General features: G+C 55.0%; 1 protein-coding gene across 16 annotated transcripts in view; it reads right to left on the bottom strand.

Annotated features, from left to right (window-relative positions):
• CAMTA1 (calmodulin binding transcription activator 1) overlaps nucleotides 1-24,226 on the bottom strand; it is a 953,012-nt gene that overhangs the window by 273,811 nt on the left and 654,975 nt on the right. For 15 of the 16 annotated variants that reach the window (XM_031668331.1, XM_031668354.1, XM_031668438.1 and 12 more), the window contains one exon: nucleotides 19,809-19,880. The exons of the other annotated variant lie outside the window; for it this stretch is intronic. In XM_031668331.1, the coding sequence (XP_031524191.1) occupies nucleotides 19,809-19,880 (72 nt within the window). The remainder of the gene's footprint in view (nucleotides 1-19,808; nucleotides 19,881-24,226) is intronic. 16 annotated transcript variants of the gene reach the window in all.

Here is a 24,226-nt window from a genome sequence, read left to right as displayed (position 1 = left end):
GGGCATGGCCCCAGAGCTGGGGTGGGGCTTGACCCTGAGTGAAGGTTTCTTACCCCAAAGTGCTGCCTTCTCAGTTCCCTCTTGGTGGCCACAACTCTTCGCTCCACAGTTAACTGAGGAGCTTGAAGAGTAGCCGATAACCGCTGAGGGGCCTTCATGCATTTGCTACAGGAAGGGAGGAACATGGGACGCACAGATGGGAGAGAGGCCAGCTGCGGGTCAGAAAAGAGCCCCTGCTATCAGGAGCATCTCTGCTCATTGAGTATCTGCTACGTGCCGTGTATCACGCTAAGTGCTTCACATTTGTTAGGGATTTTCCCCTCCCAACAAGCCCTCGAGGCAGGTGCTATTCTCATCTCCATCGTACAGGTGAGGAAGCTGAGGCCCAGAGAGGCTGAGGTTAAGCCACTTCCCTAGAGAAGTCAGAGGCAGAGCTTGGATGTGCTGGGAGGGCAGACTGGGGAAGCCCCCGCTTCTGTATCCAGGGCGTTGCTCACAGGGCTTTTCAGAGGCAGGATCTTGCCTTAGATCCTGCTTGGGGAGGTGGAGCTCCTGGGAGGAAGGATAAGGTTCACCCGAAGTGTCCTTTTGACCATCAAAGTGGAACCCGCCAGCGGCACTGCCACGACCCTGAGGAAAGGTGCACTTGGGTCATCCCACGCATGGGAGAGACAGGGAGCCTGAGATTAGCTATGCCTTAGGTCTGAGGGAGCTGAGCTGCAGCAACAGGGGACAGAGACCACCCTGGAAGTCAGGTCTCAGAGGCCCAAAGCAGGCCCCCGTCAGCCTTGGAAATCTCCATGGTGACAGATGACTTGCCCCAGGGGAGGCTCAAGAGGGAGACCCTGCCTTTCATTCCTTAAGATGTGGGCATTATCAGTCTTGGCCGGAAGTAGAGAGGCCCAAACAGGTCCTATGAGGTTGGACGTGCAGAGGCAATACAAGAGTGGGTTGTTGGAGCTGGCCTGTACTGACTTATGAAAGCAGCCTGGTACATTCTTGAGAATTTTGCAATGGATGTGATGATCTTATGTTGGCAGCTTGAAGTCAGCTATAGTGGCGGTATTTACACCATAGAAATTGGCAAACGTTACCAATCAGGCATTTTTTTTTTCTCCTGGAGAGCTGATTGTTAGGCATTTACCAGCATAGCACTGCTTTATAGGACAAAATCTGAACACCTATGAAAATCTGGCCATTCTGCAATCTGTCACACTGAATTGAGGGGCAGTTGCGTGTCTCTTCCTGAAAGAGGCAATCATCATCTCAAACAGCAGTTACATGCAAATGTCACTTCTTGAGCTGGGAAAGCGTGGTCTGTTTCTGGCAGTAGAATGATCTTTTATCTAATTAAGCTCAACTTGGGCTAATGTTGTGAGCGTGCACTCTCTGATCAGACACCAACAGCTGGCGGCTGACGTGCATGCCGGGGTGGCCTGAGAAGCTGGCCTGGAATGTTAAAAATGCTGTGGGTTGTCCACCATTTCTACTGAGAGGGAAGTCTCAGAAAGAGCCCCGGCCATGCAGTCAGGAAGTTGGGGTTCAAGCCCAGCTCTTCTGCCAAGTCATTGGGTGTCGCTGTATAAGTCATTGGCCCGCCCTAGGTGACAGCTTTCCCATGCAAAGCAAGGCACTGGGCCGGATGGTTTCTGAAGTCCTGCCTGGCCTGGTAGGGAAGGGGCAGAGCCACTGTGATTCAGTGGAAGGAGCTCTCCCGGACTCACCCAGGGGCCCAGAGCCTGGCAGGGTCCCAGCAGTGGAAGATCCTGCCAGTGACTCTGGCAAGGAACGGCAGCCCCAAACCCCAAGCATGCTGGATTCTCTCTGCTGCGGACCTCAGCCCGGCACTGCCCATACTACTTCAAGTTCAGAATTATGGCTTTGGCTGAAGAGGTGCCATGCCCAAACCCTTTCACCTTCCCCAGCTGCCCCTAAAGGCAGCTGATTCTGGAAAACCAAGAGCGGCATGTGGCGGGGAGCATGAGCGGCTGTCAGGAGGGGGATGGGGATGGGGCCTCCTTCCCCTCTCCCCTGTGGCAGCAGGAGTGACTGCTGTGACACACCCTGAGAGATGAGACACGATGGACACATGGGTGACAACTGGCAACTGCAGCTATGTAATGCGCGCATAAGGGCCGTGGCTTTCAGGCTTAGAAGTCAGGGGACACAGGGAGGCCATTAGTCAGGAAAGGGTGGGGGACTGGGGGTGGGCAGCCAGAGAAGATCTTGCTGCGGAGTTTTGAATCCAAGCCTTTTGGAGGCAACAGAAGGGGCTGGATCTAGGTCCGGGCAGCTCTGGGGACAGTCCCAGAGTCGCCAGGGCAGGCATGGCCCATGGTGAGCATGGGCTGGCGCTTGGCCAAGGTCTTTGGCTGTGAATGCTGGAAGCAGAGGCCTGGTGGGTCACAGTGTGCGACTCAGCTGATGGCCAGAGAGGGGAGAACCTAGGACAGGGGCTTTGTGGGCCCAGCTTGGCACAGGTGGCTCTATCAGGGGTTATCATGTGGTTTTGTAACAACACAATGGTCGTGACAACAGCCACAGTTGTTATCTGAGTGCTGGTCTGTGTCTGACCCTGTGCAAAGTGCTTTAAAAATTCTGTGGATGAGGAAACTGAGCCCCCGGTTATGGGTTAATTAGCCTGAGGTGACACAGCTCCATGTGGTTGAAGAAGTGGGATTAGAACCGGGGTCAGTGTGAACACCCAGGCCCTGGCCTTGCGGCTGCACCAGAACAGCCCTTTCCAGGCCTCCTGGGCAGAGGCTCAGTCTCCTGGGACTGGGGGTCAGCCTGGGTCAGGCTGGTGAGCCCCCCGAGGGAAGGTGGGCCTGAGGTGGGCAGCCGCTGAGCCAGGTACTCACCCACCTACCCACACCGGGTCCACCCTGGGTTGGGCTGGTGATGGCTCTGGGGCCCCAGGCCATGCTGTGCAAATGGCTGGGTTTGATCTCTCTTGCTTGGTGAGGCTCAGAGTGAATGCTGGGTCTACGATATTTTAGCCCATGATGAAGTCGGCACTTACTACCTATGAGGGTAGTAAGTGCAGGGCCAAGGTGGGGTTCCTCCAGTGTCCCTGGCCAAGGGTCAAGGTGGGAATAAAAATGAGAGAAAGGTCCTCTGCCCCAGGAGGGAACAGGCCCAGGAGGTGTTTGGAGCTCAGGGCCAGGTCAGGGGCCAGCCCACTCCAGGAGCTGCCCCTGGAGTCCTGCCACTGCCTGTGGGCTGTGTTCTCCAGCTCCCTGTGCACCTGAGGAGACCTCCAGTCAGCAGGAGGCTGCAGAAAGGTGAGGTTTCCCTCCCTAGCGTGGGGTGAGACTCTCTCTGCAAACCCCTCCCTGCCCCAGGCTACTGCCCTGTCCTGGGGTCAGCAAGACGCCAGCTCTCAGCATCCCTCAGGACGCTGAGCCCCAGTAGCCTGAGGTCAAGGGGGAATCCTCCAGCCCCTGCTCTGGTTCCCAGCTGGTCCCCCTGCCCAGAGGCTTTTACAGTTCACCCCGGGAGAGGAAGGGAACTTGCTTCTTCCCAGTGGCTTTGGCTGCGATCTGAGAGGGCTGCATTCCTTGTCTCTGCCCTTCCTCGGGGTGGGGAGAAGAGCTCCCCGAGCTGAGGGTCTCCCTCCGGCCCAGGCTCCCAGGCTGCAGTCTGTGGCTGTGGTGGCTTCTTGTAGCTGCCATGGGCTGCTCTGCGCCAGATGTTAGATCCAACTCAACATCCCTTCTTAATGCAGAATTTGCATCTTAAACTTCTCGTGGCTGAAGCAGGACTCCTGATTTCCTCCCTGAGCTCTCTTCCTCCAGTCTGACTGCAATGACAGATCTCCATCCATGCAGCCCTCCTTCATGCCTCTCTTTCCCTCAACGCCTCTTTCCTGCTCTCAAATATGTCCTGATCCTGCAGGGGGTGGGAGGATTCCCCGTTGACCTCGGGCTGCTGGGGTCCAGCTTCCTGAGAGAGGCTGAGACATATTTAATGCAGACGGGGTGGGTCGGCCTCCTGCCTGGAGCTCTGCAGCCCTCTCGGGCTGTGCAGGTGGCCCCAGTTGGCTGGCACCGGCTCCAGGCTCACCCTGGGATGACATGGGGTGGGGCCTGGGCACATTTACAGCTCTCATCACTCTGACTGAGAGGAGGTGTTGCCAGAGCCCCTGCATCAGAGACCTGAGCTGGAGACTTTCCACAGGGGTCGCCTGCAGAGAAACTGAGGGCACAGAGAGGGCAAAATGAGACCCCATGGGAGCTCATTTCTTTGGAACCGACAGTGTTTTTCTGAGAACTTGGTCTCCAAACTAAGAAATATTTTAGCAATTCAGGATCAACAAACATTTCTGCCCTGAATTTCCTTCTCAATCCTCCAAGCTAAACTCACAGAGAATTCTCATGCCTCGGGTCCCCAGGGTCACCCTTTCTGGGCATTCCAAAGACTGTCTGATGCTTCAGTTCTGCCCACGCTACAGCCAGTTTAAACTGCATCTCTAAAGAGCATGTCTTCTCCCTCTTCAGGAGGAGGAGGCAGGCGGGGACACATTGCGGGGAGAGCGCATCCATTTGGGGGTCTTTACCGAGTGCTGGTGCTTGCGCTCTTGGGGGCACAGCTGGACCTAGGGGCAGCCATGGGAGAGCCTGAGAGAAACTCCAGGAAGTAGTGACCTGGCCCTGCCCTCAGGAAGCCTGGTCCTGAATGGGTGGACGCCATTCACATCTATCCAATAAACAAGTACTTATGTGCCAGGCATGGCTCCAGGCACTCCAAATGTAGCAGTGAACAAAACAGATAATGCTCCCGACCCTATGGAGCTTAAGTTTGAAGGACGGGGCTGGGCTTGGGGGGATAGACAAGGCATAAATAACACAGTGGGGCAGCAGCAACATGATGGATGGCAAAACACGATGTGGAGTGAAAGAAGCCGACTATATACCCGAGCGCATATACCACAGGATTCCAGTTCTACGAAGTTCTAGAACAGAAAAAAAGAACCTATAGTGAAGAAATCAGAACAGTGGTGACCTCTGGGAGTGCAGTGGGGACTGACTGCAAAGGGACATGTGGGTGCTTTCTGGGGTGATGGTGATGTTCCAAATCTTGATGTGGGCTTGGGGTATGACTGACACATGCATCAATCGAAACTCATCAACTAGTGCACTTAACATGTATGCATTCAATTGTTTCGCCATGTATAAACTCTACTTCAAAAGCAAAAAAGAGAACTGTATGCAAATATTGAACTTTGGTTAATCCTTTGCACCTTGAAAGACTTGGGGGAGGTGTGCTGTGGCAGCTGCTTACTTTGAAATACTTGAAAAATTGCTGGATAGGTGGAACACACAAGTGATCAAACGATATGGTCAAATGTTAACGGTAGAATCTGGGTGGCAGGTGTATGGGTGTGTGTACAATTCTCTCAATTTTCTGTATATCATAAACATTTCATCATAAAATGCCGGGGAGCGGGGAACAGAGGGGCTTGCCAGAGAGTGAGGGAACATTAGATGGAGTGTCAAGAGGGCTTTGATGTGGAGTTGAAAGTTGAAACGAGACCTGAATCTTTTTTTTTTTTTTTTTTTTGAGACGGAGTCTCGCGCTGTCGCCCAGGCTGGAGTGCAGTGGCCGGATCTCAGCTCACTCCAAGCTCCGCCTCCCGGGTTCACGCCATTCTCCGGCCTCAGCCTCCCGAGTAGCTGGGACTACAGGCGCTGCCACCTCGCCCGGCTATTTTTTGTATTTCTTAGTAGAGACGGGGTTTCACCGTGTTAGCCAGGATGGTCTCGATCTCCTGACCTCGTGATCCGCCCATCTCGGCCTCCCAAAGTGCTGGGATTACAGGCTTGAGCCACCGCGCCCGGCCAAGACCTGAATCTTAGTGTCAACCATGGAAGGTCCAGGGCAGCCTCCAGGCAGAGGGAGGAGCACGTGCAAAGGCCCTGAGGCAGGAAAGGACCCGATTCTTTGAGGAGAGAAAGAAGCCAGTACGGCTGGAGAGTGAGCAGGGAGAGGAAGACCAAGGTCAAGGGTACAGGTCTTCAGAGGTCATGGTAAGGTTTTGGACATTAAGTGCTGTGGGGACTTCTTTTTGAGACGTGGTTCACTCTACGCCTTCAGGCTGGAGTATACAGTGGCCGATCTCATTCTCACTGCAAGCTCCGCCTCCTGGTTCACGCTAATTCTCCTGCCTCAGCCTCCCAAGCAGCTGGGACTACAGGCTCACCACCCTGCCTCGGGCTAGTTTTTTGTATTTTTAGTAGAGACGGGGTTTCACCCAGTTAGCTGAGGTCTCATCTCCTGGACTCCTCGTGATCCTCTGCCTCTCGGCTCCCAAAGTGCTGGGATTACAGGCTTGGAGCCACCGCCAGGGGGACTTCTTGAACTGCCTGAAGCATGAGGGTGATGTGATCTGATTTGAGATTTAAATGGGTGCCCCCACTGCTTTGTGGAAAGTGCAGCACAAGCTAAGAAGGAGGGACTCCAGCTCTGGGTAGGAGGGAGCCATGGCTTAGGGTTGGGAAGCAGAAGACAGGGAGAGAAGGAGGTGGGTTCAGGACATATTTTTGAGCAGGAAAGAGGCAGTGAGGGAAAGAGAGGCATAATGGAGGGTTGGCTTGAGCCTCTGCATGGATGGAGAGCCATTGTTGCTCTAAGGCAGGAGGAAGAGCAGCTCGGGGAGGAACCATCATGGGTCCTGCTCTAGCCATGAGAAGTTGGAGATGCAGATTCTGCATTAAGAGGGGATGTTGAGTTGGGTATAAAGTCTGGTGCACAGCAGTGAGGGAGGGGGCAGATACGAACGTGGGAGTCACTAGCATACAGTTGGCACTGGGGCCATGGGGCTGGATGAGATGATCCCAGGAGAAAGTGTAGACAGAGAAGAGAAGGCTTCAGCAGCTCAGGGATAGTCCAGCATCAGGAGGCTGAGCAAGAGGGACTGCAAAGAACAGGCAGGAGGGAGACAGCCGGGGAGGTCTCGGCAGCAGGGAGCATTCATAAGGAGGGAATAGCCGCCTGAAGGGGTGCCGCTGGGAGGCCAGGAAACATGAGGATGGCACAGTGACCTGCCGGTATAGCAAAGCAGAGGTCATTAGTGACCTCTTCAAGAGCCTCATCAGGGCCTGGAGAAGAAGGAAAGCTGGAAGGAGCAGGGGGAGGAGAGGAAGAGACGGGACCTAGGGGCGAGGACATCTCTCTCTCTCTCTCTCTCTCACACACACACACTCTCATATATGCACATGCAGGCACTCACACACATGCAAAAACACACACATGCACACATACATGCACTCATACACACATACACTTACAAATGCACTCATACACACATGCACTCACACGCACACACATGCACTCACACACATGCACACACACACAAGCGCACACACATGCACTCACACGCACACACATGCACTCACATGCACATACACATGCACTCACACACACACAAGGAACACACACAGGCAGTCACACACAAGCACACATGCACATGCATGCACTCACACACAAGCACACACACACACGGACATGTACTCACACACATACTCAACACATGCACACACACACTCACACACAAGCACACACGCACTCACATGCACACACACACGGACACATGCACTCACACACACATATGCACTCAAGCACACACACACAAGCACACATGCCCTCACACACATATGCACACACATGGACACATGCATTCACACACTCATATGACTCACACACGGACATACACATGCACTCACACTCATACACATTCACACACATGTACACACATTCACATGCATACACACTTGTGCACTCATACACACTGACATACACTCATACACACATTCACACACATGCACACACATACATCTTCTGCGGGAGGCAGAACACTGAGCCGAAGGGAAGCTGAACGCACAGGAGCACGTGGCTACATGAGTTCGGGGGCTGTCAGCTGGTGGGGCTGCTCTGGCAGAAGCAGTTAAGGGACAAGGTAGAGAGGCAGAATTGCAGGGACAGCAAAGAAAGACACGAGGCAGGATGGCTTGGCATGCTGGGAGGTGGCCTAGGTTCCAGGGCCTTCAGGCTTGGGATGCCTGCTGAGCTGGGCTAAGCTGGGCTGAGCTGGGCTGGGCTGAGCTGGGCTGGGCTGGGCTGGGCTGGGCTGGGCAGGAGGCTCGCCGGCACCAGCACATCTCACATGGCAACCCAATGAGGCCTGGGGAAGACACCCTGGGCTCATGGCTGCCTTCTCCCAGCAGCCAGGTGGAGTGAGAGGACAGCTCTGTTAATATTCCCCATCACCTAGGGGGACCCTGGCATGTCTGGAAAAAGAGCAGAAAATCACCCAGGACGTCCTGCCCATTTTGGGGTGGCGATAGGGATGCCTAGAAGCCTCCTTCAGGCCCTGCCAGATCCCAACTCCAGCAGGAAGGCAGGAGAACTGAGAGGGAGGCTTGCGGAGCAGTGACGCCTGTGTACAGCTGTGTGTACCTGCGGGTACCTGGGCAACCTGTGTACACCTGTCTAGCCAAAACCATTTGCCAGGAGTCTGAAGCAGGTGGTGTGTCTCCCGTGGGAATACAGAACCTGCATCCCGAGAGCCACTGAAATATTAACGGTGCTAAAAGTGGTGATGACACCATGTCATGGGACTTCCCTGTTGAGCTAGAGTCTCTGACACACCCACGCAGACCAACGTCGCCAGCTGGGCGCGGCTGGAGGCCCAGAAAGCTGCTGACGTCCACACACAGAAAGGGTCACCCACGGCCCACGTTTTCCACTACATTCTGTGCCACTACGTCTGGATTTCACTCTTTGCCCTTTGAATCACTTCAGAGGCAAAAGAGAAAGTGATTCCTTGAGGCAAAGTTTTGTCTTTTGCTTTGGAAACTACAGTCTCCCTTTTGCTCCAAAGGATATTAGAATATTAAGGACACAATGTCAGCTGAAGATTACATGAAAAGGATAATTAAACAAAAGCCCCATATTATAAGCCATCTAGAAGGGATATTAAGCAGCTTCTGCATTCTCCGCATCTTTGAAGGATGTTTTTAGAGGGGGGGCAGGAATTGTTTGGCTTGATAAATAAAGATAGTAACCAAACTGTATTGCCCATTGTTCTGGCTGTATATGAAAAGCAATTGTTTAGCCAAGCTGACAGCACACGCCGTGGAGGCACAAACCCCTCTGCCGACGGAAGGATTAAGAGACTGACAAGTTCTGGATAATAAGACTAATTAATAATTTCCATCTCTAAGGAACTGCGGCTCCGGCAGCTTCATCCTTCCTCTCTCCCAGTCAAGCCTGGGCAGCCCAGTCCCTAAGGGCTGAGGGACAGAGGAGCGTTGGCAGGCCAGGCCAAGAGAGGTCCTGGTGGCAGTCACAGTGGGTGGTGTGGAGCAGAGGGGTTTGGGGAGGGTGGCATGCAGGAGACAACTGCCAGAAGGCAGAGCTTCCATCTCACTCAACCAGACACCAGATTCCCGCCTGAGGCTGCGGAACAAATGAGTTCTGTTCCTAATCACACAGTTGCATCTCACAAGCCTAGCGTTTTGCCGTTTGCAAGGTGGGCAGGATAGGACCTTCTCAGGGGACCCTCTTCCCTGACCACTGCTACTCCTACCCGCCCAATCCCCTAGAGTAAAAGCTGCTGGAAAGGGTGGGGTGACAACAGCCACCGCTTCCCAGGGGGCTGCTGAGTCCAAAAGACCTCTGTGTGTCTTAGCTCAATTCATCCTCCCATTCAGCTCAGGAGGGAGGCATTTTATTTTATTTTACCAAAAAGGAAATAAGGTTCAAAGAAGTTGATTCAGTTGGCCACAGTCACTTGGCTCATAAGGGTGGAGATGGACTCAAAACCTTTGGCTCTGGTGCTCCCACGTAGGTGGCCAGGAGGAACTCTCCTGATGCGCCGAGGTCTCCCCTGTACTCAGTACCCACCCGTCCACACGGCGGGAGCAGAGGGTGCCACCTCCCCAGAGGGCTCTGGCCGCAAAGCAGACGTTGGCCACTGCAGTCTGCAAGGTGAAGGGTGAGCAGGGGGGCCTGCAAGGCGACCTCTGAGAAAGCCGACTGGATGTCCTCCTGTTGCCCAGTCCCCAGACGTGGGGAGGGGTGAAGGAAGGAATCAGGAAGAGGGAATCTTCTAGAAAATGCCCAGTGACTTTCCTCAGAGAGGATAATGGCTGTTTTGGGAGCCCTGCCGTATTTTTTGGAGGCTTCAGGTGGGTACAGCAGTGGCCTTGGCATCGTAAATTGCAATCAAGCAAAGATGTCTGAGCAGGAAATACCATCCACTCTGCCGTGCAGCCTTGGCAAGGGTCCTGAAATCTTAATGGAATTGAGCAATTTTTTGCATAGCACCGTAAATTCCCAGTGTCTACCTTATCTCCTCATCACGTTATTCAAGGGACATTAAATGGAGAAAGATGTGGAAGCTGCCAGCTAGAATGAAGCCAGACCCAGGAGGCAGCTCAGGAACCCTCTGGCTGATACAACCTTTCATCCTCAGCTCTCTTTTCCAAAACCCGCCCCTCCCCAGCTGCGGGAGGGCTTTGCCGTTTACTAGTCCAGACGAAGCTTTCGAGGCGGCTTCTAACACCAGGGCTGGGTTTCCATCCCTGCCCTGCAGCTTCCGGACTAAGTGAGTTTCTCAGTGTCACCATGGTCACTCCCGCCAGGGTTTCCTCCTACCTGGGGCACTGCTGGAGTCCTGGCCTCCCTCACACCCCCTTACCCTTCTCCTAATTATCTAATGGCACAAGCGTCTGCTGGGTTCTTGTCTTTCCTGCAGGCTCCGTGAAGGGAGCTGGTACTGAGTCTTCAGCCAGCCTTCCCTCTGCATGGCGAGGGCTGCAGAGGCCCGACGTGAAGCACAGACCCAGCCTCCTTTCCACATATTGATAGTGACCAAATGCTGGCCTCACAGGCAGGCCAAGCGCTTGCCCACAGCCTTCAATGACTATTGTTATTGCTCCTGATGACAGGATGAGGATGGTCACTGCTGTCACTGTCAGCTGGGGGAAGCTTGCACGGCCACGCTGAACCTGCATGCCCTGGTCTGGTGAGGCTCTTCCTGTCCTGCTCTCTTCTGAGCCCAGCAGAGAGACAGGAGGAGTCCAGGCCCTTCCCCATGCTCCCCTCCAGATCACCTGGCTGGTGCTGGTGCTGGGACACCTGTCCTGAGGGCCTTTTCCCAGACAGCCCTTTGCCGGGTGAGGTATGTGGAACTGGCTCATGGGAACTGGGATCCCTCAAGTGGTCTTGTTAGTCTCACTGGGCACTTAGCACTGTGACCCATGCTTGCCTCATGTCAGAGGGCATGGAAACTCCCCCTCCCCTCCATCCTTCCACTTTGGGCTCACCTCCTCCAGGAAGCCTCCCCTGACCACCCAGCCTATTCTGTGTCTCCTTCTCTGGATTCACCGTCTTGACCAGCTTTAGGGACCACTGACTAGGCTAGGGTCAGAAATGGCTTTGAAGCCACATGGTCCTCCACCTGCTGTCCATGCAGAGATCCACCCCAAATGTCAGGGCTTGGCCACTCCTGTCTCTGCTGCTGAGTTCCAGCTACCCCTTGGAATGGAGTGGGCTGGCTCAGTGTCCTCTGCCGAGGCCCACATGCTCTGGAGCGTGCCTATGGTCAGCTCAGCTGTGGCAGCCAAGGGTGTGGAAGAAAGGCCCCATCAGACTCCAGCCTCACAGGGATGCCCAGGGCCAGGTCAGGGGAATCTCGGGGTTTATATCAGGGTCGGTCAACCTCTCTTTCACCCTTCTTGGCATCGGGACTGGCCCGTGTGAAGCCAGCACATCCAGGCTCGGGAAGCTGCTATTCCTTCTCATCTCTGTTCACTGCACATGTGTGCCCCGGGCCTGTGGCCGCCGTGGCCTGGGAGCTCCCCCAGGACAGGGACCATGTCGGTTTAAGGTGCCTGGACCACGGCCCTGCCTACCCTGTGTCTTCTGGAGCCCCTTATTCTCGTCCTGACCCTCAGTTTCTTCTTCTGTGAAACACTGGGACGAACTCACCCCAGCCCTTTCCTTCCCGAACTCATCCCAGCCCTTTCCTTCCCAGGGTAGCTGTGAGAACCAAAAGCCAAGCCCTGCAGTTCCTGATCAAGCGCTCAATGGTTGTCACCCATGGCCAGGGCTGCGGTCTCCTGAGCCACGCACGGTGGTGAGCATGTGTAGGGGGACGTCACCCACGGCCAGGGCTGCGGTCTCCTGAGCCACGCACGGTGGTGAGCATGTGTAGGGGGACCTCAGCATCAGCCACGTCCCCACTCTTGGTGACTGAGGGTAACACATGGTGTTTATAAGACCAAAGATACCAGGACTGGGCTGTGGGATGGTGCACAGATGGTCTGGCAGGCCTGGGGCACCTTCTCCTCCCTGCTGACCCCAGATGTGGAGGCCTGGACGCTTCAGGAAGCAACTTGCTTCCTTTCCTTGAAGCACATGGGTCCAAATGTCCTCTTTGGGGCAGAGTGTCAGCCTGACAACAATGCCTCCTGTTGCTCTCATCTCCCCCCAGCCAAGCCTCATTTGGTGGGAGCCGTGGAGCCCTGTCCCAGCGACGGGTGGCGGTGGAAGCCCCAGGTACAGAGCCAGTTCCATCAGGCTTTATTTCCCAGCCACTTCTATTTCACCCTGATGAAACATAAAAATGGTTACTGAGCAAAAAGCTCAGGTATTTTTTATGAAGCTATAATATTCTCCATTTTAAGAAAGATTTTTTAAAAAGAAGAAAGAAAAAGAAAGAAAGAAATGATGCCCTCTTAAGCTAGTTTGTGCATCCCAGAGATGGCCTGCTGGAGAAGAGCCCAGCTCACCCGAGTGGAGAGGTCCCCACCACCAGCAGGCGGCCACGGGCTGAGGGGCGAGTGCGGCCATGCTCTTCCGGGTGTCCCACTTGGCCTGCAGTCCCTTCCATGACCGAGCTCACCACCAGGGCAGTCCTTCCTGAGGGCTGCAGGGCATGGTCCTGTGGGGAGGTGCGGAGGGGCTGCACTTTTGGGGAGACACTTGGGTTGCCAAAATGCTGTTCATTCTCCAAATAGACATCAAGTCTGTTGGGTGGCTGAGGGACATTTATTGCAATGACAGCACCACCTCCCTTCTGTAGCCTCGGCTCCCTTCTCTGTCCGGGCTGCAGAAGATGGTGGTATGAAGGGTGGAGAGGTTGCCTGTGCCAGTAGGGTTCCTGCCCGGCTCATGCTTTGGGAGGGGCTGGCTGGGCCTAGCTCAAGCCCGCTGGGAGAGAGAAAGCAGAGGTGGGATGCTAGGGATGGGGTGGGGATGTCACAGATGCTTTCTCCGGGATTCAGGATGTCAGCTTACAGGTCTACCTGGTGCTAGCAGCACCAAGCTGTCATCTGTGGGATGCTTGCCCTGTGCCAGGAACTGGGTGACATTTTAAATGCACGGCATCAATGCAGACTTCACTCCCTCAACAGCCTCTGTAGTCCGTGCTGCTGCTGGCTCCATTTTATGGATGAGCAAACTGAGACTCAGAGAAATTAGATAGACTGCCCAGAGTCACACAGCTAATAGCTGCTGCTTTGCTGTTGGCTCCATTTTATGGACGAGCTAACTGAGACTCAGAGAAATTAGACAAACTGCCCAGTGTCACACAGCTAATAAGTGCTTCTTTGGGTGATCCTAACCCCACTATTTGATGGGTCTAAACCCTACCCCACACAGAGGGCTGATGGCGCCCATCCACTCACCCAGAGGCCCCGGAAGGGCAGCCTCCTGTGTGGTTGCAGCGGGCAGGAGCTGGTGTTCAGGGACCCTGCAGGATGCCTAGACCCGACACAGCAGCACGCTTTGGTGCTCCGGGAAGAGACACATTCTGAGGACCCTTTTTGGGGAACCAGAGGCAGTCAACTCAGAAGGCCCATTGCATTCCACAGCCAGGTTCTGATGTCAGTGGAGAGAAATATACACTAATGCCCCAGTGTGGAGCTGGGCTCATCTCAGACCCACCATGAGATGCCACGGTCCCTGGAGCCAGGCCAGGAGGGCTCACGGCCTGCTCTCTGCTGGCTGGGGGTGCCTGGGACTCAGTTGCCCTCAGGGACCTGCAGGGCCTGTCCCTCTAAAAGGATTCTTCAGCAGTGAGGGGCCCCACGGCCCCTTTTGAGGGCTGCAGTGGGAAGGGAGGACTCCCTGGGGGCACGCCTGGGCTGAGGCCTACAGGGCCTGTGTCTGGGGCAGAGGCTGAAATGGCTGTTGGCTGCAAGGTCTCCAGAACAAGGAGCAGAAATAGCTTCTCTGGGGCCTGAATATGGAACTCCAGAGGCTGTAGCAGCCTGAAGAGGCCACTTGCCCTCCTCCTCCTCCTTGGGAGAGCCCCAAGCCTGGGCTCTAGGACTGCTGGTCCCTCTGCCACGGAGCTGCCCAGCCCCAGCTGTTCCTCCTATGGGCCAAAGGGCTGAGGACGCCAATGGGACCTGCTCTGGCTGGAGAGATCCATGTTCTGGCTGACTCTGCAGGGCTCTCATGGAGGGCAGATGGCCTGGGGCAGGAGTGGAAATGGGGTGTCTCCCCCAGGGCCTCTCCCTGCAGTCTTGCCCTCCTCCCTTCTCTGGGAACCACCCTAGGAAACCCTGCTTTCAGCCGGAGGGTGGACAAGAAGCTGACCACGCTGGGGACGGAATACCCACTGATTTGCGGATCTAGGGCTTCAGCTCTCCCCTGTGAACCTGGTTTCGGAGTCCCAGGCCTCGTGGGGAAGCCTGGATCCCACCTGGAGGCAGCCCCATCGAGAAGGAATCTTATTCCTCTCCTGGGGGGTGGTGAGTTCCAGGTAAAGGCTCCTGGACATGGGGGCCCTTTGGGGCCAGGACAGCCTGGAGCAAACCCCATGGTGAACTGGCACTGTCCCCGCCCTGAGTCCCCACTCAGCAGCACCAGCCACAGAGGCTGCCGTGGGTGGGCTCTGTTCTGGCCACAATGCCTGTGGTGCTTAGTCTCATGGCGCCTGCTCTAGGGGGTGATGGCACCCCCGTGCCCTGCACCCACTACTTCTAGGGGGACCCAGGGCTGGCAGAGGCTCATGCGGGGGCAGCAAGCAGAGAGCGTCCAGGCTGAGGGCCCAGCAGCTGTCCCACTTTTTGGCCACTTCCATGATCTGTGACAAGGTGCCCAATCTCTCTGATTCTCAAATGCCTCATCTATAAACAGGGGTGACGGTGGTGCCCCCACAGGAGGCAGCGGAGGGCAGCGATGATTGCCCCCTATTGACTGAGCAACTGTGGAGCTTCTCGGAGCCTGTTTCCTCCGAGGTGAAGTGCGGTGTGCGGTGGAGGCTCACTGTCAGCCAGGAGCCAGCACCAGAGGTGGCCGGCGGCATGGTCACTGCTACTGGTGCTCAGGGAGGTCCAGGCAGAGCTGGAATACAGCTCCTCAGACTCCGAATCCAGGGTCCCCCCGAGGAGCTCAACTCCTAGAACTCAGGCCCAAACATCTTCCTGTTCCAGTGATTTGGGAGCCCCGGCTTGCACTGCCACCCCGTCCTGTGGTCTCCAAGGCCCCAGGTTCCCCGTCTCCCTGAAACCGTGCTCTTGCCCCCACAGGCTTGGTCTGTGCTGCCAGCGTGGGCCAGGAAGGGCCCCCCGCTGCCTCCACCCAAGCAAGCTGGGCTTGGCAGCCAAACAGCCCGGCCTGGCAATGGCAGCCACGCGGGGACACACCCCCACTTCACTGGAGCTCGGAAAGCAGTCATTAAGCATTTTAGAGGACAAGGGCACAAAGAAAAACACTCATTAGAAGCAGAAATAGTTTCCAAATGAGCCATACAGATTCTGCAGGGAAGTCTGGCCTGGAATGGGGGCCTGGTCCCCTGAGGGGGCAGGCAGAGAATGCAGAGAAGGATGGAAGGTGGAGGACCTGGAGAAAGGGGCACACGGGAGGTCAGGGGGCCCTGAACCTCTGCTGCCTACCCCTCGAAACCATCAGAAAATCCCAAACAGGAGGGGCTGCTCTGTCTGGCTCACCCCTTCATGCCACCTCCACCTCATGAGGCTCAGGGCCCAGTGGCTGCAGTGATACCCACATCAGGCAGTAGGGGCAGAGGCCAAGGCATCAGGAGAACGGAGCACTGCCCGCTCCTCCCCTGACTGCTGGGTGACCTGGGCCTGGCCCTGCTCTCGCTGGGTCTCAGAGACCCTTCTAGAAAATGCACTGGGCGGGCTCAGGGGAACCTGAAGGCCCTGTCAGCTGTGACACACAGAGCCCCCAGCAATGCTGAGGATGTGTGCCACCAGCAGAGGGGAAGAGATGGCCTCCTCCAGGTCATGGCTCTGGCCCTGCCCAGCTGGAGTGGACTGAGCTCAGGTCATCTGGTCCCTCCCCAGCTGTCCTGGTGACCTCACACGGTGCCCGCTAGTCATGCCAATGGTTTCATGCATCTGTGGGCCAAACAGGCTTTAGTGCCCTGCCTGTGAGAGGCTTCCTGCCTGTCTCCTTGCTCATAGCCTAATAGAATATTTGTCAGCAATGAAGAGATGGGGAGGGAGGGAGAACAGGACAAACAGAAAGGCAGAAAGAGACAGAGAGCCTAAAAGACAGACAGACACAAACAGAGAGGTTAGCACCCTTTCCTGAAAGCCCAGCTACTCAGAAGCTTACGTGCCACATCAACTCGGGCCCTCCTCTGTAAGTCTTGGCACCAACCCTGAGCGCCAGGCCCTGAGTCTGCGAGGCCTGCCCATTCCTGCTCCGGGGTGCACAGGTCACCACAGCAGAACATGGCTCTCCCAAATGCTGGCTCCTGCCCTGTGGCGGCTGTGGCTCTGTGCTGGGCACTCAGGAGACAGGAACGCATGTGTCTCCCTCGGGGAATTAACTAGTTGGAGAGGAAAACCCAGGCCAACGTAGGCAGACATGCCCACTAAGTGCGAAGTGGCCTTGGGTAACATCAGCTGGAGCATCTCAGAGGGCAGGAGTGAGTTCACGGTGGGCTGGCAGGAGGCAGCCACTGAACTGAGGCTACAAAGGTGGGGCAGTGGGTGCTGTTCCTTGGAGAAAGTCTCCTTTTTCCAGAAGCACCTCATCCTTCCCTTCCTCCCTCCCTCCTTCCTCCAATGCCCTTACCTTTCTAGAAGGCTCACCCCCTGCAGGGGACTGAGAGAGCATAGTCAGCCCATCACTCCCTTTCCTAGTGCCTCCTGCATTCAGAGGACCAGGCTGGCTCGGGGCTGGCATCTGAGCAGCCTCCTTCCTCAGCTCCCACCATGGGCGCTGTCCTGACACCTTGGACCCCACCTAATCCTTTTTCTTGGTAATTGGTGTCAGAGACAAACTTGAGCCAATTTCCATCTGAGCCAGTATCTCATGGCTTCTTTCCTATTTAACATCGGAGAAATTAAGCCTGGCCACGCCGTCATTATCCTGGTGGTGTAATTAGCACCAGAACAAATTGCCCTGAGCGGCACCGGCTGCCGCATTGGCTCTGGGCTCCGAGCAGGACGTGCGTTGTGCTTATTGCTTTGGCCCTAGCTCCTTAACCTCCTCCTGCCCCGCACAGACCCGGGGAGCAGGAGCCCCCACACCTGTGTTCACTCCCTCTTTGTGATCTGATCACAGAAATAAGTCTGATGCTGGAGGACACAGAGGAGAGGGACGGGGAGTGATGGCTCCCCCGGGCTCAGGTAGAGAAGATGAAGAGGCCCCAGCTCGGCCATGAAGAAGCCTGGTCCTGCCATCCCGGCCTTTGGGGAGACTCCGGCTTCCCCGCCAGCTGGGAAGTAACGAACCAGACACCCATGAATCAGTCCAGGTATATCTCCAGCATACGGAGGCCGGGACACAGGAGCACCAGTGAGGGAGGGCGGGGGCAGAGAGTAGGATCCCTCTCCTCGCCTGGCCCGAGGAGAGGAGCAGGAGCAGCTGAATCTAGGAGGGGCCCGGAATGAGCAGAACGGAGCTTGGGAAGTCAACAGCTCAGACCTCGTGGCTGCCCAATGGTGTCTGATTCCAGGAAAGTAAATTTAGTGGAATTAAAAAGCCACAAGAGCATGATGGAATGAGGGGAGGCAGGCGGAGGCATGGGTGCAGGAGAAAAGGCCTGGAGGAGCGGGTGGCTGGGCTGCTGGCAGGATGCCAGCTTCCAGGGGCTGCCCCGACAGGAGGGCAATGGCTGAAGAGGTGTTCTGACCAGGGGGCATGAAACCAAAAAAAAGGAAAAGGGCAGAAACCAGACCCACGGGGCTGCAGGCCCAGGAAGGAGTGAACAGGGCTGCAGGCTGCACTGGATAAACGGTGTTTCTTGGGAAGCCAGAGTTTGTCCCTGGGGACTCAGGGACGGGCTATGACTCTGACTCAACCGCCAGAACCCTGGCCTCGGGTGGAACCCCACCCTTCATCGGGTAGAGGAGAAGACCCTCTGCCAAGGGGTGGAACACCTTGGGATCAATTCCTAGTAACAAGACCCCGAAAGCCTCATCCCATGACCATGTGACAACTCCCCTTGTCAAGGACACAGGTCTGAGCAGTTAGAAAAGCAGGTGCTAGCACGTCAGCCTCCAAGGGAGGCAGAGCCAGGGAAACTGATGACAGGGTAAGGTATCAGGAAGCAGCCTCTGCAAATCAGCACATCCCTGGACGGTCTCGGGCATCATTGGCTACTGAACTTGCTGAACCACAGACAGCTATTTCTGGGAACTGAGGGAGAACGGAAAGGGTTTGGAGGCTGGGGCTGGGCAGAGCCAATGGATAGAGAGCCTTGTCTAGGCTGAGCCCCGGCCTCCACCTCGAGATGACTCCGGCCCTGTGGGTACCTTCCAGACCAGCTCTCCCGGGACCATCAGCCTCTCTGCACTCCATGGCATGTGTGACTCTTTTCTCCCTGAGCTTGTGTCATAGCGTTGGGCAACTTGCTTCCCCAGCTGCCAGGCCCCTCCAACGACACCCCCGCCGGGTCAGAGAGCTCCTTAAACCATCAAGGCCCAGGGGTTTGCTGTCTTGAACAACAGAAAGTAGAACCATGGTGGGAAAGGCCTCAGGCAGCAACTCCTGGGTAGAGGCAACAGTGAGAACTTGGGGTGACAGAGGCAGGCCATGGGGAATGGGTTCTACCAAGAACAGCTGCAAATCAGAGGATGCATTTTGAAAAGGACCTATGTCTAGTCCGACTGCATGGATCCTTCAGACCTTCCCGCCCACACGGCAGGCAAGACAGCTGGCAGACGACCCTCAGAGGGCAAGAGGCCAGGTGGGCCTCCCGCAGCTACCCGCCCCTGGCTCAGCAACACTGTGCACAGACACCATGGACAGAGATCTGGGCACCAGGCCACTCTCCCACAGGAATGGCCAGCATGCCCAGCCACGACCTGTTCCATCCCTGCCACGGCAGACATCACAAATCGATTACGGAGCTCCTTCCTCCTTTCCCCACAGCTATCCCAATCAATCCAACTGCACCTGGCAACCTCCGGCAGCCTGTTTTCCACACGTGCCTTGTAACTAACCCACGAGAGAAAATGAATTTACAGCTTTCAGTCAACAGGCATTTCAGGGTAGGATACTCAGCCTTCTTTCTTGTCCTCATCAAAAGAACACTGAGGCGCCTTGGCAGCTGGAAGCACCTAGGTTTATTTCCCATCGGTGGGTGAGAGCTACCCCTGCCACCAGGCCTTCTCCCCTTCCTGACACCTGACAACACCAGCCCAGCCACCGAGCTGGCCTCAGAGCCACAACAGCCGAAGTCTCCCTAGGCAAGCTCACCAGGGCTCTCAGCCCGAAACCGTGTCGCATGCGGAGCCCCGCGCCCTCAGTGCCCTCCACAGACCCTTCCCGAGCACCGGTGACGGAAGAAGAATCCAGTCCCAGCCACCTACCTGAAGGAGCCAGTAGCACCTCCTGTGGAAGGTGGGGATGATGGAGGAATGGACATAGCAGCCGTACAAGCACTAGGGAGAGAGGAAAAACGAGAATTCAGTTGGAAAGAGGGAAGGAAGGAAGGAAGGAAGACGGCGCAACAGAGAAGGAGCAAGAAGGGGCCACAGCCGCCCAGCAGCGGCCCAGGGAGACCGAGGGCACCTCTGTGTCTGGCTCCAGCTCTAAGACTAAGGCTCTGGGACAGCACCTACGAAGCCCTGTGGGGACATGCCAGCCGGCAGACTTGATGGGCAGCTGGGGCCTTACCCTCTGGGGGCCACAGAGGCATCGAGAACCCAGGACAGCCAAGGACCAGGGAAATGTACCTACATATGCATTTTCCTGTAATTTTAGGGGCTTGGATTTACTTGGAGTTCATTCCTAGAGCCTAGGTTAAGACCCTTTGGGGTACAGGGAAGGGCTGATGGTTACAGAATTCATTGAAACATACATGCTGCAGACCTTTCCTGGCCAGGGGGCCCTGGCTGGTACGAGCCCAACCGGGGGGACAGGGTGGGGTGGCACTTCCCAGGATGGGCCTCTAGAGCTTGTGGGGCCTCTTGTGCATCCCTGCTTGTTGATTCTGCCTGTTTATTCATATATTTGTTAAGTAATCCTGAATCTTTTGCAGATGGATTTGGTTTTGGAAAACAGCCAGAGTCAGGTTGGAGAAGGTGGGTGGAAAGTCAAGGTCAGGAAGGGCAGACTGTGGGTTGGGATAGCTCTCGGGGGCCCATCACCTAGAGCCAGGTGAGCAGAGTTGATGGGTGGGTGAGGTCATCGGGGCTAGCATGTTGGTGAGGAAGGCCGCCCTGCTCTGATTCTCTGGCTCTGCCTGTGTGTGCAGAGCTGGGCACTGGGGGCCAGGCTTGCTGGTGAGGTAGGGAAAGGGGCCTAAGGAGAACCATTGATCAGGTCCCTCTTGCAATCCAGCTGGAGGGTCTGAGTGAGAGGAAGGGGCCCAGCCTTGAGCAGGTCATCAATTTGGAGAGGGAAGTCTCATGGCACCCAGTGATGGGGGCCTCCAAAGCCAGGGGCAAAGTTTTCTTTTTGTGCCTCTGATTCCAGACTGGAATGATCTCCCTTCCATCAGCTTCAGAGTTCCCCTGGCTTCCCACTGCATCTGTTCCAGCAGGGGTGGGGCATAGAGGGGATTAAGGTTCCTCAGAGCCACACAGGACATCCACTAGGTGGGAAAAGGCCTCCCCCACCTCTCCTTGCTCATTTTAATCTCACTGTTGTCCCCCACACCCTTGAACCAGCTCTCCAGAGAAATGCTACCAGTTCCGCATTTAAAGTTTTCATCAGCTATTATTTACACCCCCAAAAAGACCGAGTGCAATTTGGTGGAACTAGGAGTCCACTGGAGCCCTGCCTGTCTGATTAGCAGAGTTGAAAGAGAAATCATTTTGGACTATGGGATTCTGGCTGCAAGAAAATCAGATTTCAATATGTTAGAACTTTTACAGATCACTGTCAGCTGGGACTTAAGCCCTGTATAAACCAAACAAACAAAGCGGAAATTAATTTAAAAGATTCCCTTGCAATTCTTCCCCATGAAATGTATTTATTATTAAGAAAGCAATATTCTTTCTTGACTTTTCTGGTTTTCAAGACACGGTGTTTTGTTTTCATTGTTTTGGTTGTTTGATAACTCACTCCTTGCCAAAGGAGACACATGTCTGGACCTTTATTGTAAGTGTTTGGTTGCAATGAACAAGCAACACACCTGTGACATTCATCAGCTCCTTTCCTTTGGAATTTGCATGTTCTCACAGGCAGGTTCATTACTTTGACTCATGCGATGAGCCAAATGGAGGGAGATATCAACGGCTGAGGGATGTTCCTCTCAACCCTTTGAAATAAGAGGTTTCCATCTGCTGTTTCCCCACTCTGTTCCTCTCTAGACTTCGCAATGACTCGCCCTCTTCACCTGTCTTGTTCTCTGTCTGCTACTTTCTCTTGGACTTGAAAAGATGGTGGTTGATTTTCACCATCACTTCCCCTTCGATTGCCTGCCTGTCTGCCTGGACTGGGCTTCTGCATCTCTGAACCCCACACTCAGAGGTGAGCATTTCCCAAACACCAACTGTGTTTCCTCGGTGAACGTACAAAAGAAGAGGAAGGCCCAGGCCCGCTTTACCCCGAAGCCTCCTAACACCTCTCTGCTGACAACCTGGTCTACCCACAACTGCCCCAGAACCATCCGACAAGCAAAATGAAGTTAAGAGTAAAGAAACGCTGCCATTTCTACATCAAGGCTCATGCATTTGAATCAGAGGAACCCTCGGAGCCTCACTCCAGAACCCAGTTACTCAGATACTCCTCTAACCACTGTGGCAATCCCACGCCTCGGTCTCCTTGGACGAGAAGCGTGGTCCCCGGATGGCGGGAGGGATAGGAAGTACGGCTGGAGGTGGATCCCTGATAGGCAAGGATCATGTCAAACAGTACCAGAGGAGGAAAGAAAAACGCTACACAAAGAGCCCCAGGGACTCAGGAACCCGCGGGCAATGGGACCCCTTCCATGTTGCCTGGCTCAGCACACTGGGCCACCCCCATGGTTAGTTATTGGGTTAATTTTCCCATCTGCCTTCTCAGAATGGGGGCTTCTGAGGGCACGGGGCCTCAGGCTTTTTGAATAAAGATATCCCAGTTCTTCCCACTGGCAGCTCCAAGACACAGGACCCAGGAAAGGACTCCTGAGACAGTCAATGTTTAAGTTTTGCCTGTGGCACCCTGAACGCTAAGGACTTCTCATACACACTAGAAAACAACTGTGAAAAATGGCTCTCATTGAGGGCTTAAAGGGTTAAGCTTCAGTTGCAAGGAAAGCTGACTTGTGTGGAGTCGTGGTTTGCTGTCCAACTGGGGAAAGTATCTCACAGCAATCCCCTCCTGGTGAGCCGGGGTGGAGCCTTGCCAAGAGGTGGAGCCTGCCTGGGGTGGGAGATGTGTGACCTGGGCTCCGAGAATCCTTGTCCTGCCAGGCTGTACCACGGGTACCATTTAATCCTTTCTCTCAAGTGGCTGTGTGGGCTGAGAGCTTATGCAACAACGGAACCCTTAGGACGCTCCTTGGACTCCCCGTGCATATGCACCCTCATCAGTGACTGTCACCGGAAGGGGACATCAGAGGAGGTTGCAAAATCTTTAAGGATGAGCAGGGTTTGCCGAGGGAAGCATAGCGGCAGGAAAAGCAGCTGGTGAAGCACAGGAGATTCCCCCTCCCCTTCCCTTCACCCCTTGGCCCAAACCACCCACGGTGCAGCCCTGACCCCAGGCTCTTGCTGCCACCGCCACCCTCACTTTGCAGTCTTTTCACCAGATTCCAGGCCATATGACAAGGTCGTTACCAAGTCAACTGGGGATTAATTGCACAATATTCCATGAGGCCATTCCGTGGCGAATCCATTCCCTTTACCCACTAATCAGAAAAGTAATCAAGTTTGTCTGTAGTGATTTGTGTTGTACAAATTCCTGGCGCTTTTTGACCAGGCTCTCAGGGTCCTCTGGGGTTTCCCCAGTTGAGCTTTTCACTAGGGGGAGTCACATTCCGGGGCTCGTGGATAAATCTGCGTAAGTGTGAGGTGCACACGCGTGTGGGAGTGTGAGGGACTGCGTGCCATGGGTTCCCTTGTTTTTGTGTATACACAAAAAGGGAGAGAAAGGAAGCAACTAGGTATTTATAGGAAACCTGGGAGGACGTCAGCCTTCAGATGAAAGCAACCTTTGAATCAGTTACATTGGGGAATTAAGGCCTGGCAGCTTCCCCTTAACATGGCAGTTGAGCAAGGAAAAATTTTTTCGTAAATATTCAAAATTGCTTTTATGACACTATAGGGCTTGCTTTTTTTTTTTTTTTTTTTTAAATAAAAAAGTAAAGATGAAATTACAGGGGGAACCAACAGCAAACAAGAGCTCCCTTCAGCTCAAAGTCAATGCCTCAAAAAAGAAAGTGGCGTTTATGAAGGGAGCACGGCCGCAGAGCCGCCTCGAACGCGGTGAGGGTCCCGCACCAAAGAGTTCTGAAGGCTGGACAGCGATGGCTTTAGTGGCCCAAGAAGGAAGCACCTCACTTACAGGTTGGGATGTGGTGGGCACCTCCCTTCCCGAACAGCTCTCTACGGCCTCGTCTGATGCAGCACATTCCCGCCCAACCCCCGCAACCCCCAGCACCATCTGTTTCTCTCTTCCTATCTCTGTACCTGTCTCTCTCTGTCTCTGTCCCTTTGTCTCTGTCTCTTTTTCTGTCTCTATCTTTCTCTATCTCTGTATCTGTCTCATCCTCTTTCTCTCTCTGTCTCTCCCTGTCTCTTGCTCTCTTTCTCAGTCTCTTTCTCTCTCTCTCCATCTCTGCAGCTGTCTCGTCCTCTCT

This window comes from Papio anubis, chromosome 1 (assembly GCF_008728515.1).
Source record: "Papio anubis isolate 15944 chromosome 1, Panubis1.0, whole genome shotgun sequence".
In the NCBI taxonomy this organism is placed as follows: Eukaryota; Metazoa; Chordata; class Mammalia; order Primates; family Cercopithecidae; genus Papio; species Papio anubis.
This window is presented reverse-complemented; position numbering and strand designations above follow the sequence as displayed.